This window comes from Copidosoma floridanum, unplaced genomic scaffold (assembly GCF_036245765.1).
Source record: "Copidosoma floridanum isolate Cflo_tuat_1 unplaced genomic scaffold, Cflo_Japanese_pri ptg000004l, whole genome shotgun sequence".
NCBI classification, from domain to species: domain Eukaryota; kingdom Metazoa; phylum Arthropoda; class Insecta; order Hymenoptera; family Encyrtidae; genus Copidosoma; species Copidosoma floridanum.
Window position 1 is genome coordinate 4196119 of NW_028321881.1, and position 17022 is coordinate 4213140.

At 35.9% G+C, this 17022-nt stretch overlaps 1 protein-coding gene across 1 annotated transcript; it reads left to right on the top strand.

The window, feature by feature from the left end:
• The first annotated feature begins 13649 nt into the window (after positions 1-13649).
• On the top strand, positions 13650-15254 carry LOC149375718 (uncharacterized). Its single transcript, XM_089598052.1, has one exon. The coding sequence runs from the start codon at positions 13650-13652 to the stop codon at positions 15252-15254; it is 1605 nt and encodes a 534-aa protein (XP_089454178.1).
• The last annotated feature ends 1768 nt before the right edge of the window (positions 15255-17022 follow it).

The following is a 17022-nucleotide window of genomic DNA, read 5'->3' on the forward strand; positions in this document are numbered from 1 at the left end:
CAGAAATTAATCTTCGATTTATCGATTCATTCAAATTTATGGCTTCATCTCTTAACAAGTTATTCTCATATTTAGAAAAACTAAAAATTTTAGAAACAATTTTCTCAAGTGATGAAAAATATACTTGCGATCAGGTAAATTTATTAGGAACCAAAGGTGTTTTTCCTTATGATTACATTTCTTTATTTGAAAAACTAAAAGAAAATAAGCTGCCATCAAAAGGAGATTTCTACAGCGGTCTTTACGTAGCTCACATAACCGATGAAGAGTATGAGCCTGCTGAAAATGTTTGAAATAATTTTAACATTGGAACTCTTGGAGAGTATTCTGATTCATATTTAAAGACTGACATACTTCTCCTCGTTAAAATATTTGAAAATTTTTGGATTAGCTATCACGAGGCATATGAATTAGACCCATCATTATTTTACAACTCCTTGCTTAAACTGGGATGCTATGTTGAAGTATACGAAGGTCATTTTTTTTTACGTGTTTGTGTACAGCCATAGTTATAATTAAAATCTTCGGTTTTATAATAGGTAAAATAAGAATTGTAAACGGACATTGACTTTGTCATGTTTATTGAGTGCGGCATACGAGGTGGGATCAGTCAATGTTGCAATCTATATGCAAAAGCTAATAATCCTTACATAAAAGAAGACTATCAAGAAAATAAAGATAAAAAATACCTTATGTACGATGATGTCAATAACTCATATGGATGGGCCATGACCCAACCGTTACCATATGCAGGTTTTAAATAGATTCATAATACAAATTGAATGGGTATTTTAAACGTGCCCCATGATGCTGAAATCGGTTATATACTTGAAGTGGATCTTGAGTATCCTAAGACCCTTCATGACGCTCATAAAGATTTACCATTCTGTGCTGAGCATATGACACCTCCTGAATCTAAACAAAATAAACTAATGCCCACCTTGTATGACAAAGAACGATACATGATACACTACCGTGCTCCCAAGCAAGCTGTAAGTCATGGTCTTCGGAAAAAAAAAAATATATAGAACTCTACAGTTTAAACAGAGTCCTAGGCTAAAAAAGTACATCGACTTGAATGGTGAAAAATGTCAAAATGCTAAGAATGACTTTGAGAAGATGTTATATAAATTATTTATGTTATAACTGTTTATGGAAAGACCATGGAAAATGAGCGTGAATAAGTTGATATTAAACTCATTATTAAGTGAGAGGGAAAATATGGTGCAGAGACATAAATTGCACGACCAAATTTCCATAGCTGTCATATTTATGATAAGCAACTTGTGGCTATACAATTCCTTCGTACAGATGTTTCTATAAAAAAACCAATATATGTTGGATTAAGTGTCTTGGACCTGTCAAAGACGCTTGTGTATTAATTTCATTACAACTTTATGAAAACTTAAATGAAAGACCATTGCAAACTTTTGTACACAGACACTGATAGCCTTGTGTACGAAATAACAAACCAAAATATTTATAATACAATGAGGGAAAATATTCAAGAATTTGATACTTCAGACTATTATTTAAATAATAGATTTAATATACCACTCGTTAATAAAAAAATTGTTGTTTTGATAAAGGATGAATGCAATGGGAAAATCATGTTGAAATTCGTGGGTCTAGCAGCAAAATGTATAGCGTGAAAATTTAAGACCAAAGCCCCGTAAAAAAAGCAAAAATTGTTAAAAGATCTATTGTAAAGGCAACAATAACTTTTAATGATTACATAACATGTAAAGCATGAAAACACTATTATTAAACAAGAGCAAAAAAATATCAGATCTCGTCATCATCAACTTTTTAGTGAAAAAGAGAAAAAATTGCACTAAGTGCTCATGACGACAAACGATATTTGCTACTTGATTGTACAGATACTCTACTATGGGGTCATTACAGTATAGTGAGAGTAATATCATCCAGTAAGAGGGAAGACTTGCTAGAAGGAATATATCCAATCACGTAGGAGAAGGTGTGAAGGTAGTTACTGTATTGGATCCACCAAAAATGGGCAAAACGCTAGCAGATAAGTTGATAGTGGAGCAAAACTGCATGGTGTCAAAACTAAGAAGAAGGTATACTAAATTTGGACCTAAGATAGTTGCAGAACTTGACTATGAATTTCAAATTTTTCTGCAGACGAAATTAGTTTGGCTTTATTTGAAAACGAACAATTTTATTATGAATTGTTAGATGCCGTAAATAAATTTTAATTGTTTATAGTGGATAATGGAAAATACAATATGTTTTTTTATGCGTGAAGTAAAAAAGATAACAAAATTAATTACAATTTTCTCTAAATTTAAGTATTTATTTAAAATTCTTTCTATGTAACATTTTTATAATTATTTTATACATATAACAATCTTGAAATTTTAATCTCCAGAAAGAAGTTCACAAGAGCTTTTATCTATTTGTCCAACTATTGTGAGTACTGTCAAAGCCCAGATATTTGACAAAAACTAGATTGCCACGATTTCAAAGGACCTTTTTCAGAAGTTGAAAATCTGGATACTTTGTTTTCTGCAGTTCTTGTTCATAGAAGCCTCCAGAAATGGGTTGATCTTGGTAATCTTTGAGATGATACGTTGTCGATTTTATTGCTGCTACTCAAATGATTGTAAATGTTCGTTGACCAATTTGTCGTATACCCTTTTCTAAATGCTTGTTTGGTTTTGCTTACTGACTCTTCATCGCCGATCTTAAATTTAGACGTAGACTTACTAATTTTTTCACATTTTCTTTTTATCTTCTCCAAAATTTAAACTTCATTTTTAACACCAACACCTTTTAGTTTCAAACCAATTGTTCAGTGTTTTCTATTGTTATAAAATTTAATTAACATTTGTAACAAATTCAGCCATTTTTATTTGCTCTGCAAACTAAATTTTTTCCACAACAAATCTTTCAAAGAACGATTGAATCGCTTGCATATAAACGCTTTGAAATTGCTGTGCGTTGAGTATAAATTTATTTTATATTTCTGCATCAGATTTTGAAAATTTGCATCATAGAATTCTTTGCCACCATCAGTTTGCATGTTTACGGGCACCCGTCCTTTTTTCAATATCGAATGTATTGCTGCAGTAACTTCTTCACCAGTTTTTTTCTTGATAGGTACAGCCCATGCGTACTCAGAAAAAATATCTATTACAGTGGAGAAAACATATATATATATATATATATATATATATATATATATATATATATATTGAAACATATCTATTGGAGAAAACGTCCATTACAGTGAGCATATACCGATAACCTTTGTTTTCACGAACGTAAGGCTGCATCTCTACAAGGTCTGCTTGCCAAGTCTCGTCTAAGCCACGTATGCTGAATTAATGGCGAGGGTAGTTACGCCTAGCTGCTTTATGCAGTTCCTCAACAATTTGCTCCATGCATTATTTGTCTAGGTTTAAGTTTTTTGAAGTAGCTTGAATAAATGGGAATTTTTTTTGCAAGTTGTACATAAGAATTTAAAAGCTATCTATTTCTTTTTAAGTCATTTAATTACTTCAATTTAGTAAGCCAAATAAACAGCATCTTGAGGCTGTTTGAATGTTTCAATATTACACAGCCTTTTATTATTCTCGACTGAATACATCGACACTCATTTGGATACTGAAGCAACCATTACATGAATTAATATATATATATATATATATATATATATATATATATATATATATATATATATATATATAGATATATATATATATATCCTCCCTCACAAAGCTCTTCGATGATTGATATTATTTTATTGTCATGACTTCTATTTCCTGCCAATTTTTCAGCAATTAATAAGCGTAAACAATCTCCTAACTTATAAGAATCATCCCAGTGTGTATAATCTACTCGTTTTGTTATTTCAGCAGTTTTGTAATGAGGTAGCAACGATCAACCTTTTTTTCGAACCGTGAGATCGAACATTGGAGCAATCAATTTATTAAACTTCTTACTATTATGGTTCGTATAGCTCCATTTTTTTTAACCCTTTTCTGTGAACATTTATAATTGTTAATGTTATATAGTACTTTTCACAATCCTCCCGTATTCGCAGAAATTCATTAGGATGCTTTTTAATGAGTATCTCCATTAATCCTGGAGTCATTAAATACTTTAAATCATCTATTTTAATATGATTATTTCCAAATTCTATTCGCGAATTGCCAGGTTTGTACAGCTCATTTTCTTTTCGCACTCCATACCTTAAATCTAATAAATTTTTCTCATTCTAATCAAGTATTTGGATATAAAAATTATTTAATGAGTTAATACTGACTTCAACAGAATCACGAGATTGGTCTTGTTTAAATAATTGTGTGTAACAAAGTTATTACTTTTTTTTTTTTTTTTTGTTTCGGCAGCAATTTCCATTAGAGTCAACAGTCTGGACTTTTCTTTAACCGCTTTTCGCACCCTTACTACCTGGCGTAGAATATCTTTCTCTTGTTAATACATGATAATAATCAAATGTCTTGCAACAGACTGTAACGATTGCGCTAGGTATGTCCTAAATGTACGGCAAAATTATCAAAGCTTTTTCTGTAGCGACCATTATTTATTTGTCTATCCTTGTTTATAACGACGAATCCGTGTTTATCATCATTCAAGCAATTAGAGCATAAATTTTTTAATTGAATGTAGGACATGTCTGAGTTTACATGATTATTGTACGCATTCTTCAGGTTAACTTCATCTTGACAAAATAAAACTCAAAAGTTACCACTATCCCTTACAAAATGCTTCGATACTTGAGCATAATACTGACAAAGATGGAAGCAGTCCACTTTTTTTTTCTATCCATGCAGAAAAAAGCCTTTACATTATCTTGTTTTTCACAAGCTGTATCATCACAAATTGTTATAGAATTTGGTAAAGCATCATTTCGTGAGACTACGGTTTCGTGCTCGCTGAAAGGTAAGTATTTCACACCTTCCATAGCCTCTGAAAGTTCTTTTAAAATCTTGTACTTTAGTTGATGTAGCGATTTTAAATACACGTAAACATTTTCAAACTTAACTCCATTAGGATGTATAATTAAAGCTTATGAGCTATTAGTTTTACCACAATTATATGAACCACAAAATACTGCGCGAATACTGTCAGGGAGTAGTTTACCATGTCGATTCAAACGCTTTTCTTGTTTTACCATAGCGTCAAAATTAGGAACTTGTAATTTTATGGATTGCTCTCTTACCTCCATGTCTATACTGTATAAACAATCAGTGAAAACTTATCTTTTGATGAAAAAGTACAACGCTTATGTAGCTTGAGCTCTTTACTTGTCAACGAATTTGTCTACTATAAATATATTGTTTATTTTCTGAAATTCTTAGTCATAATCCAACCTCTGAAGTCTAATCATCATCATCATCATGCGTCGTAAGAGAGGACACGGTCATGTAAATAAAGTCATAAATTCTTGACTAGTAGAGCTCCATTTACCAGGCTATCAGTACTGCGGTCCAAGTACTAAGATCGCTAAGCGTCTTGCTAGAGGCGATCCAAGGGCAAATCTGCTGGATGCAGCGTGCAAAGAGCATGATATAGCGTATTAAAAAAATTGACAAGATTTGAAAGCCAGACACGAAGCAGATAAGATTTTATCTGAGAAGATTTGGCAACGAGTTAAAGCTTTAGATTCAAGTATTGGTAAAATAGCAGCAGCTGCCCTAGTGACTAGCGGTATGAAGGCTAAAAGTTAATTTTTTATTGGGTTGGAGCAAGAGAAAAAACGGAAATCAAAAAAAGGAAAAGAAGGATAAGTAGGTTCAAGAAAAAACAATGTAGTGCTTTCAGTGCAGTTATTATAGCTGCTTTACAAGACATAAATACCAATAGCAAAAAAGCTCGAGATGTCATTAGTAGTGCTTTGAAGGGTGCTGGTACTGCTGTTAAAAAATCTGGTGGTATAAGGCATGGTACAATTCCCCGCATTAAGAAGGCGTGAGCGGCTTCTTTCTTAAATTGGTGGAGCTTTACCTCTGATTCACTTGTTTGCTGGTTTGAGTTCAACTGGTGCTATAGCCAATGAAATAGCTGGAATTATAAAAATCGTTAATGTTGCTAAGTCAGCCAAAAAGCAGCTAGCAGAAGGTCAGAGACATAATCAAACCATGAGAGCTACCGCTTTTGAAAAAGGTCCTTATCTCAAACCACATAAAACTGGATTAGGAGTCTATTTAAAGCCCTACGCTGAAAAAGGTTTAAAAAAAAAATCTCAAAAAAAAAAAGTTAAAAGAATAAAATCATCCAAATGAGCTCTGACTAACATAAATTTGGTGAAATATCCTTAAATCTTAATAATTCCTCATTTTCGTAGAGTATTTATTAATAACAGTTTGCCTGCTGACGGTCCATGGTTTTGTGAAACAGCTATAGTAAATCTCGATAATAAGAATGGACCCGAAACTGACTGGGTGGCTTATCCAAGACGTGGTAATAATGTTGTGTACTGTGACAGTTTTAGAGATCTACAGCCACCTACTGACTTACTGTTGTATCTGAAAGTTAGTAAAGTAAAATATAATCATAAGAGATATCAAGAATTTTAACTCCTACAACTACGGTCATTTGTGCTTAAAGTTTCTTTTAAAACAAATATATCTTTCTTACATGGGAAGAAACCACTTAGTGATACTTCAACAACCATGGAAGAAACATTAACACTTAAATTTCGCGTACTTTCTCTGTTTTAGAAGCACAGTATTTTTCACTAATTGAATTATCACCAAAATACAACTACGTTCTTGGCTTAGTCCAACTTTTGTCATTCAACTCAATCCCAAATATTGATGAAAATTATGGTAAATTTTATGTCGGTAATAAAGTTATTCTATCACCAACAGGCAGTTATTAGATTGAAGAAATCAGATTATTTTTGATTGAGGTATTACAACCTCGCAACATAACTCTCGATATCAAGCCAAACAATAATACGCTTCGAAGTGTTATGAAGTGCAGTCATACTATTGATTTTAGACCTCAAGATTCAATAGGCTGTCTATTAGGTTTTACTTAAAGAGTTTTAAAAAATATTACCACTCATATTTCAGACTTACCTGTAGCTATTCTAAAGATAAACGCATTAAGAGTTAAATGTAACATCACAAGTGGAGCTAACATTAACAATCAAAGTACACACGATTCATGAATTCTTCCTCGCAGTACCACCTCGATATAGGATTATTGAAGTTCCTTTACAAATAATTTATTGACCGATCATTGAATGTATCATTGATCATATACATTTACACATTGAAGATCAGGATATTGATTTAGTCAATTTTCGTAGAGAAGTCATAACTATAAGTATCGCACATAAAACCCTCTCCATAATGGGTATCATTTATTATCAGATAAATCATATAGACAGCTCGATATATGCTCCAGCACACAGTCAATAACGAGCTCTTAAACCGTTGAGACGTCAAAGAAAAAAGTCTATCAAAGCATCGAGACATCCTAGAAAACGATTGACACGTCAAAAACCTACTCATCTAAACATTCAGTTTATAAAAATTCTCGGTCTCAAAATGAAAAGCCCTGGTAGAAACTAAATTGGATACTTTTTTGTTGTATACTAAATGGACAAGAATCTAAGTATTCAGTCTCCAGTCGCATTTGACGAATCAATTGTGGACTATGAAATTTGTGTTCATCAGCCGTATGCATTATTAACAAATGGCAATAGCGATGAAATTCGCATTTCAATTTAACATCAAGACTTGTGTTTTTTACCATCCAGAAGTTGTTAACATATTTACGGAAGATTGGTCAAAGCAGATAAAAATACAGCAGTACCAAACACCACATTGATAAATAACGCCATCTGTCACTTATTTGAAGAAATACGAGATGCAAAAAAATGCTACAGAGGTAGACAAGTGCTAAAATGTTGGTCTCACAACTTTTATCAAAAATTGTAGCAAACTGGAAAGACTTTAAAATAGTAATATTAAAGCTCTTGTTGCTTACGCCCTATGTGGTAATGTCAGATTCCTATGAAATTTGTTTATTAAATCATTTACAAAAAGATAAGTTGTATCTATGAGTTTTCGAACTTGGAAATTATATAAGTATCCTCTCTTACCTAGCACATTAAGCAATATTCGGACAGTTAAGACATCCAATCAGTTGGAAAAGCCACGTTATGTTATTTTAGCCTTTCAAACAAACCGAAAAAATCAGAAAAACGTAATCGCTAGCATGTTTGATCACTGCAATATAAGAAATGTGAAACTCTATTTAAATTCACAATATTATCCTTATGGTGATATTAATCTCGATATAACACAATATCAGTACGCATTGCTATATAATATGTATGCTTATTTTGAAAATTCATACTATGGGACAGATTGTACGCCTTTATTAGGCAAACGTCACTTTCTCAATTGAATACTTTTAGTCGTCCTTAATTGCTCGAAACAAAACGAGTCATTAAAAAATACTACAGTAGATGTGAGGCTAGATTTTGAGTTGCATAACAATTTTTCTGCCAATACATCAGCTTATTGCTGAGAGAAACGAGATGAAAGATGTGAAGGTTGAAAAAATAAAATTCGTGGAAACATTGAAAGATAAAGACTGTAGAATTGTTGAATTAATATGTCGCATAAACCGAGTGCAACCAATTTTACAACTAATGTTAAGGATCAAAAATTTTCTACTATGGACTATGATGATAAGAATAAGAAATCTTGGTTAAAAAACTTTGTCGATAAGTATTCGATCAATAAAGTATCTTGTCCTAGAAATGAAGGTTATAGCAAGCTAAAAAATAAAATTTAATATCATAATAGCTCAGAAAATGGAGTATTTCGTGGACATGCAAGGTCTTAAGAAACCGGGTAATGATTATGTGCTCAAAGAATTGGCTATCCTTTCGCTCAGTGCTATCGATGCAAAAGCACACGTATTTCTATTTAAAGCACCCTCAAACTGGCGAAAATTACCACTAAAGTATAAACATAAAAATGTATACCTTGAACTTTACTATCATGGACTAAGCTGGGACTCGGGAAAAATTAAGTACACAAAAATAGAAAATATTTTACAGGAAAATCTTGAAAATGCTACGGAGGTACTTGTTATTAGAGATCTGAAACAAAAATGGCTTGAAAGATATGGCTCCAAAGGCAATGATATGACAGACTTCACCGTTCGAATTATCAAGAAAAGAAACTACTTGTAGTCATCACAACGGTGCCTACAGATACATGTGTGTTCTTCATAACGTCAAACAAATTAAAAAGTTTCATTTTAACATGGAATGGGTTGATGTTGATGACGACGACGACGACGACAACTACAATAATAATAAAGAGCCGTGAAAATGAATTGCATTTCAAGAATAAGGTATTTAACAAACTATTTTGCAAATTTCGTACATATCAATTTTTTTATTTTAACATAAACTAATTCATCAAAAATAACCAACAATGTTAATAATTATTTTTCTTTCACCTCACATCCTACAATTTGATGCAACACTCTCGTTTACATTAAAAAATACATAGAATTATCGCGTGTGGAAGCTGCAATAGATTTTACATATTCAAGCAGCGCACAAATCAACGCTGCAGACGCCAATTGCACTGCGCACAACTAGAGCAGCGCTGCAGCTAGCACGCACAAACGCAAGTGGTGCACGCAAAAAATGGAGACTGCTAGACTTGCTTGCCCATTGGCCGCAGAGGAAGCAGGGGCACGCCGCAGAGGGGTACACACCGTGGAGAAAGGGGCTTTTTTAGAACCGCCGTGTTCTAAAACTGCCACAGCTCATCTACTCATGCAGAAGATTAAATCTGATCAGCGTTTTTCACCCGATTGTCAGCTAATGCTCACTTGCAAAATGAAAAAATTGAGCATCATGCCCTACACTATTGTTCCTCTCACCATAGCGGATCCAAAATATAATTAGAGTATCGAACTTCACATGCCAGCCCCTGCGAATGCTCTCATGTAAAGCCAGCGTCACAACAATCTTCTGGTGCTCTCCTGACTAGAGGTAATTAATTTCATAAATTGTAAGACCATTTGGATTGGTGACTGTCTGAATATTTTTTTTGTATCAAACGAGGACATGGCATACTTTAACATTTTTTTGAAGTACACTCAGCGAGGTGCAGGTCAGCCGAAAGTCTACTTACGTTCTGACATGAACGATTAGGTGCAATGTTATGTGTTTAAAGTTGACTCTCTTAAAAGGCAATGTATCAACTCCACTTATGTGAATCGTTCTTCATCTAACAATTTTGACGACACAGAAGATATAACCTTCGTTAAAATACTTCTCCCTTACACTGCTTTTGTCACTGACTTAAAAAAATCAAGTTGCAGGTAGAGATGGCTGCTCTTTTCAAACGTTATGCTTTTTACAAGCGATGAAGATGATAATGGTAGGATTCTGTCAAATTTTGTTTAAATATTTTTATTTTTAGCACTACATGTAACTAATTTTTAGTTGTTTTTCCCGTGAATTTGAGGACAAGGCATGAAACTTCTTGTCATAGTAACCCAGAGGTAGAGTCTGAGTACCCTGCTCCATCAAAATGTCACTGTAACAGTAACATGTAATAGATTCAAACTGAACAGCGTTTTCCACCAAATTGTCAGTCTTATGCTCGCTTGAAAAATAAAAAAATTTAGCACCATGCCCTATACGATTGTTCCTCTCACCATAGCGGATCCAAAATATAATCAGAGTATCGATTTTTACACGTCAGCCCCTGCGAATGCTCTCATGTGAAGCCAGCGTCACACAATCTTCTGGTGCTCTCCTGACTGGAGATAATTAATTTTGTAAATTGTAAGACAATTTGTATTGGTGGCTGTCTGAATATTTTTTTTGTATAAAAATTTTCTCATTTATCATACAGCACACGACCACAACAGTAATTCTAAAGATAGAGGATGACGTTTGAATGTTGACAGGATCTATGCTGATAACGATGTTATCGTCATCAACGACGACGATAGTGTCTTACCAGTCGTCACAAATAATTCAAGGAAAGATCAAGATCGATACTTTTTACGTGCTCTTTTCATTCATGTTAAACTTATGTTTACAGTTTGGGTTATATTTATCAGTTACTTGCATTTTTAAACGTCATTTTTGTCATATTTCCTGATAGACTTGTACGAAGATGGCTTGCTTATGATACAAACCTGCTACAAGGTATAAATTTTACATACGATTTAATGGTTTAAGTTTCTTCTAGTCAAGCTTTTAAAAGAGCTTTTGTTTTAAATTTTTTTGCTTTATTTATGTAAATAAATAATTTAAGTTATTTTTATGCTTTTATGAACAATGTTATAGTTTTTTTAACTTAATTAAGAGTATAAACATAACTTATCAGTTGTAAACAGTTGTATGCTTAATACTGAAAGATCATCCATACTATTATTACACAGTTTAATAATAAATTACTAAATAATTTTCTACCGCAATGTATTCATTTATACATAATATTACCAAAATTTCTATATTACCCTAATTACCTAGAAAAAAATGTGAGGAAAAAGAATATAAGCCTTCGAATAATCAATAACGTGATAAAATGGTGATTTGCTGTTGTTCAACAAATTAATTCTAAATTCTCATTGTCGTCAAAGAAGTATTTTTGATTTATCATGATAAGAATCGTGTTACTCAGTTGAGTCACAAAAAAATTATATTCGACTTAACCACCTACGTGTATACTATAATTCTACGAAGTATTAAGTTCGCAGTCTGAGTAAACCTCAAACGCAAAGTATTTAACGATAAATTTCAATTACATTTTTTTGATACTATAAAGCCTAATGTTGTGGTTTTTAGCACATCATTAAATTAAAAAATATTATAAATATCAAAAGTCTGTCGAAATACGTACTTTAACTATAAAAGCCACAGCACTGTAACCCATGTAGCTTATAAAAGCCAGCTTCTTAACAAGAAGATATATTTTTAGGCATGAGAATAAATCAGATTAGATAATAGTAATTAAGTCGTTTTTCCAGGTGTCTAATATCATGAACTTTGGTAACAAAATACATAGCGTCTGTATTTATTATTCCAAATTTTTACAATTAACAAATGTAATGTACAAGTTACTGCATAAGTTTTTGTCGTACTTCACCACCTAGGGCTTTAATTGCGTTATTATTCTGTTCTATACTAATGATTTTTGATGCTGATAAAGGCTATTCTCGTTCAGATTAGATTAATTTTTATTTTTCTATAATTATATTATGCAACAAACACGCGCATTTAGCAATATTATTCACAAATTCAGGTAATTGCTCCACAGTTTTGTTACAAATGAAAATCTTCGTGGCCAATCAACTGAAAGCACACTTTACAACTATCCTTGCAGCAGATAGTTTCTTGTTAAAAACTATTTTTTCTCTTGTTAAATCATGACCAGGATAGGGCTTGATTATATGTTTCATCAGTGGGTATGCACCGATGGCGATCAACACGAATGGTAAAATAATTGTCGATTCAGGTAACTCTGTATCTTTGGGTATTTTTAACTTTTTAGATTTTGATCCCTTGTTCAAGCTAGATGCTCTAAAAGTGCAACTGTCATGCTGCTATCCGTAGCCTCCAACATCTACGATTATAAATTTGTAATCTGCGTCAACTATGGCTTGCAGAACAACGGAGTGAAACTTCTTGTAATTGTAATATACAGAACTGTTATGAGGCAGGCATTTTATTTAATAGACATGCTTTGCATCCAGTGCTCCCAAACATGTGAAAAACTGCGTTTTTGGTAAAAGTATTCAGCAATTTTTATAAACTGGGTTTTTGTTGGTATTGGCATGTGAATCGGACACAAGACATTTCAAATGCTGCTCATTGTTTATTGGAGAATATTGCTTAATGTCCAAGCTCCTATGTGGAATACTTAAGTACGTATTTCGACAGACTTTTAATAGTTATGATTTTTTTTTGATTAAATAATGTGCTCAAAACCATAACATGAAACTTAACTCTATCAAAAAAATGTAATTAAGATTTATCGTTAAATACTTTGCGTTTGAGGTCCACTCAGATGGCGAATTTCATACTTTGTAGACTCATAGTATACACGTAGGCAGTTGAGTTGAATATAATATTTTTGTGATTCAACCAAGTATCACGGTTCTTAACATGTTAAATCAAAAATATTCCTCCGACGACAATGAGACGTCATCTAGTCTCGCCTCGCGCCCGGGGCTGGGCCGGCGCTCTGCTACATTTTTCTGGCTCGGACGAAGCTCTCGCCAATTCGCTCGCTCAAGCCAGCGCTAGAGACATCCGCGCGCATGACGATTCCGCACCTCGAGCTCCACGCCGCACTGATTGCCGCCAAGCTCCTGCGGGCCGCTGTCGACGAGCTACGCGTACCTGTTGACCGCTGTCACGCATGGTGCGACTCACAGATCGTTCTGCACTGGCTGCGTTTAGACAGGCCAACCAACAACGTGCTGATCAACAACTATGTCGCCCAAATCCAGGAAATCCTACCTTCGAGCGTCTGGCGATATGTGCCGACCCAGTCAAATCCAGCCAACCTCGCGACCAGAGGTGCCGACATGACCGGCCTTCGCTCGTAGCGCACTTGGTGGGAGGGCCCCGCTTGGCTCACCGAGGACGTCGACTCATGGCCCCTAGACCCGCTCCCCGCACCGAACCAGCATTCATCCATCTGCTGCGTAGTGCAGCAGCTCGACACCAGCTACCTCGAGCAATTCTCCAACTTACGCATGCTACTAAGCTTCTTCGTACGCATTCATCGATTCGTCTGGAGCCGCTTGGGCAGGGACCCGTGCTTTCGGTTGCTTCACCTCTTACGCCGACCGGACTCCACGACGCTTTTCTCGCGTGTGTACGCCTCAGCCAGGAGAGATCATTCTCGGACGACCTCCAGTGTCTTCGACGGGGCGAACGTCTGCGGAAGACTAACCCCTTGGTACCGTTAGCAGCCTTCCTCTATGACGACGGGATTCTGCACATCGGTGGGCGGCTCGAGCATTCGCCGCTGACCTACGAGGAGCGGCACCCACCGATCCTCAGCGGCGCCTCTTCCCTCGCTTCCATGGTCATCGCCTGGGTGCACTCTCGGGCGCTGCACGGTGGATACCGTGACACCAGTGCCTACGTCTGTAAGCGCGCTTGGCTCCTCGGTGGGCCCCGGCGGATCAAAGCTCACCTTCACAGGTGCGTCGTCTGCATCCGGCTGCGAGCGCTACCGGCGACTCAACTCATGGCCCCACTGCCGTCGTCTCGAGTCTTCCCTTTTCGTGCCTTTGCCTGCACCGGAGTGGACTACGCCAGCCCTTTCCATGTACTCTCCACCAGAGGACAAGGAGTCCGGACCACGAAAGGCTACATCGCCGTTTTTGTGTGCCTCGCCACCAAGGCCCTGCACCTGGAGCTGGTCGGTGATCTCTCAGCTGCGTCCTTCTTGGGCGCCCTCCACCGATTCGCTGGACACCACGGTCGGCCCGGCGAGATAGGGAGCGACAACGCGACTTGCTTCCACCACGCTGATGTTAAGCTGCGCGATGCCTTGCTGACAGCCGAGCTGGACTGGGGATTGGTCACGGGCTCTCTCGCCGATCAAGGAATTGCTTGGAAGTTCATTCCACCGGGTGCTCCTCACTTCGGTGGCTTGTGGGAGGCCGCCGTCAAGTCAACCAAAAGTCACCCCTGGCGCGTCATGGGGTCACGCCATCTCACCTACGAGGAATTTTCCACGGTGCTCGTTGGCATCGAGATGGTCTTAAATAGCCGACCACTGACACCGCTATCTGGAGACACTGGAGACCTCGATATTCTCACCCCAGGGCACTTCCTCGTCGGTGGCCCTCTTAACTCCATCGTTCTGCCCGGCCCCCCTGCGGAGAGCTTGGATGCGCTCGCCCACTGGGAGCTCGTTCGGGGGGTCCGCGCCCAGTTTTGGTCCCGCTGGAGCCAAGAATACCTCAACACACTCCAACAGCGGTCAAAATGGACTACTCCTCGCCGGAACTTCAACGTCGGCGATGTGGTCGTCCTCCTCGACGCTACACTTCTGCAGTCCAGCGGCCGATGGCCGATCGGCCGTGTCATCAGCGTCCACCCGGGAGCCGACGGCGACTGGCGTATACGAGCGATCCATCACCAAGATGGTCTTGCTGCCTGTGTCAGCGCCTCCCGCGGCTCCGCCGCCTCCAGAAGACTCCCCGACCGACCCCGGTTTGGCAGGCGGCACGTAGTTCTTTGATCCAGGATCGAGGTGGGCGGATTGTTTGGTTTCGCGCCCGAGCGCGACAGCCGAGCGAGGCGCTGCGTGCACTTCCGCCATGCTCACGGGCTTCCGCCTTGCCGGGAGCCGCCTCTGCGTTCGGGCACTTGAGCACAGCTCTCCGAGACGACCGGACGCTTGTCCCGCTCACACTCACGACGCCTCTCACGCTGTTATTAACCCTCTTGTACAATATTTAATAAAGTGTTTTACCAAACAAATACTTGTTCAATTTTTTTTCAAGTTATCAAAACTATGTCATTGCTAAGCTAATATAACTTATAACTTTTCTTATATTTGCTTTAAAACTTCGTAATGCTCTTCAAACTTAAGACTTTATATTCCTTATTAAAGTAATTCATCATTTCTTAATTAATCAGTTTAAAAAAATTTGTAGTGTTTAATTAAGTTAAATGGAAGTAAAAAGTTGTAGTTTCTATTTTACTTGCAATGCATTCTTTCGAAAATTACTGTATTTTGTCTCTGACAATCAGGAGAAAAGCTAGCAAATTCAAGGGAAGCCTAATAGTAATTTGTAATAAAAATAGTTTTAGGATACATTGGAGCATGCTCACAAATTAATGATATATTATTTTATTTGAGAAAACAGTAAAGGTTAAGAATTTGTCTGATCTTGAAAAACAAAAAAATGCTATAGTTCTGACTTCAGTAGATTTTTTTGTTTATTGTATTTCTTAAAACATTAGGTGCACAACTAGTTTGTGATTATGTAAGAAAGGAGACCGTATAACGTGGCCTATGAAAATTATTTTTCAAGCCTTTATAAGTATTCATAACATTACACAGGTCTTGTGCAAAATGGATAGTTTTTATATTTTTTCAAAAATCAAATAAACTATTATCAAAATGCTCTAGAGTTTGTCGTTTGAGAAATAAATATAATGTTACCATGTTGTAGATTCTTTTCTTTTTTAAAGGTAAATAGAATAGTATATGAGTTATACTCAGCTACATAAAAAAAAAGTATTTTTAATCTTGCAGCACTATATTAATGTTGACACTCATGTAATATGTCATTATTAGCAAAAAAATTTATTATTGGCTACATTTTACTCATTTTAATTTAATTTTTTCAGCTTCCAACACTTTTAAAAAAAGAAGTTGAAACGAAGCCTCTGAATGTTACTGGACAAATAGAGATAAATTCTTCTGACCTTATAAGCATCAACGATGAATTTAATGCATTGGATAAATTGATCGATCTATACTTCAATACACAATCACATGACTCGTTACATAATAAAACTAACGTAGCAGCGACGGTTAAAGTAAATGATGAATTTGTACCTTTAGTCACGTTAAGTAATAAATCTTGATTTTACTTTTTCTATATCGAATCAAATACATAAAATTCTCTTTATAGGCTCAGCCCCTGCTGTTATGTGAATCATTTAATAATATTTGCATGTACTACTTAAACAAAAAGTTGCATTTAAAATAAAAATAATAAATGTTCCTTTGTTTTAATTTTTCTTTTATTCTGTATGCTATACGAGCTTAATGCCTTTAATGTATTTTAATTTATTTGGCAGATATGAAAATTTCTTAGAATATGTTATTTTTCATAAGGATAAGAAACTCTAGCAACAATATAAAAAAAACTAAATTACTCATTTAAATCCGTCTCAAGATACTTGTCTGCATAAGTGTATAAATTATTCGCTATAGTTACATGTTTTTCCCTTGTATATCTAATGATAAAGTAGACAATATTTATGTAATAAAT

What these genes read in the sequence shown, in the direction of transcription:
- LOC149375718 (XM_089598052.1), top strand. Translation starts at nt 13,650, where the DNA reads ATGGCCCCTAGACCCGCTCCCCGCACCGAACCAGCATTCATCCATCTG.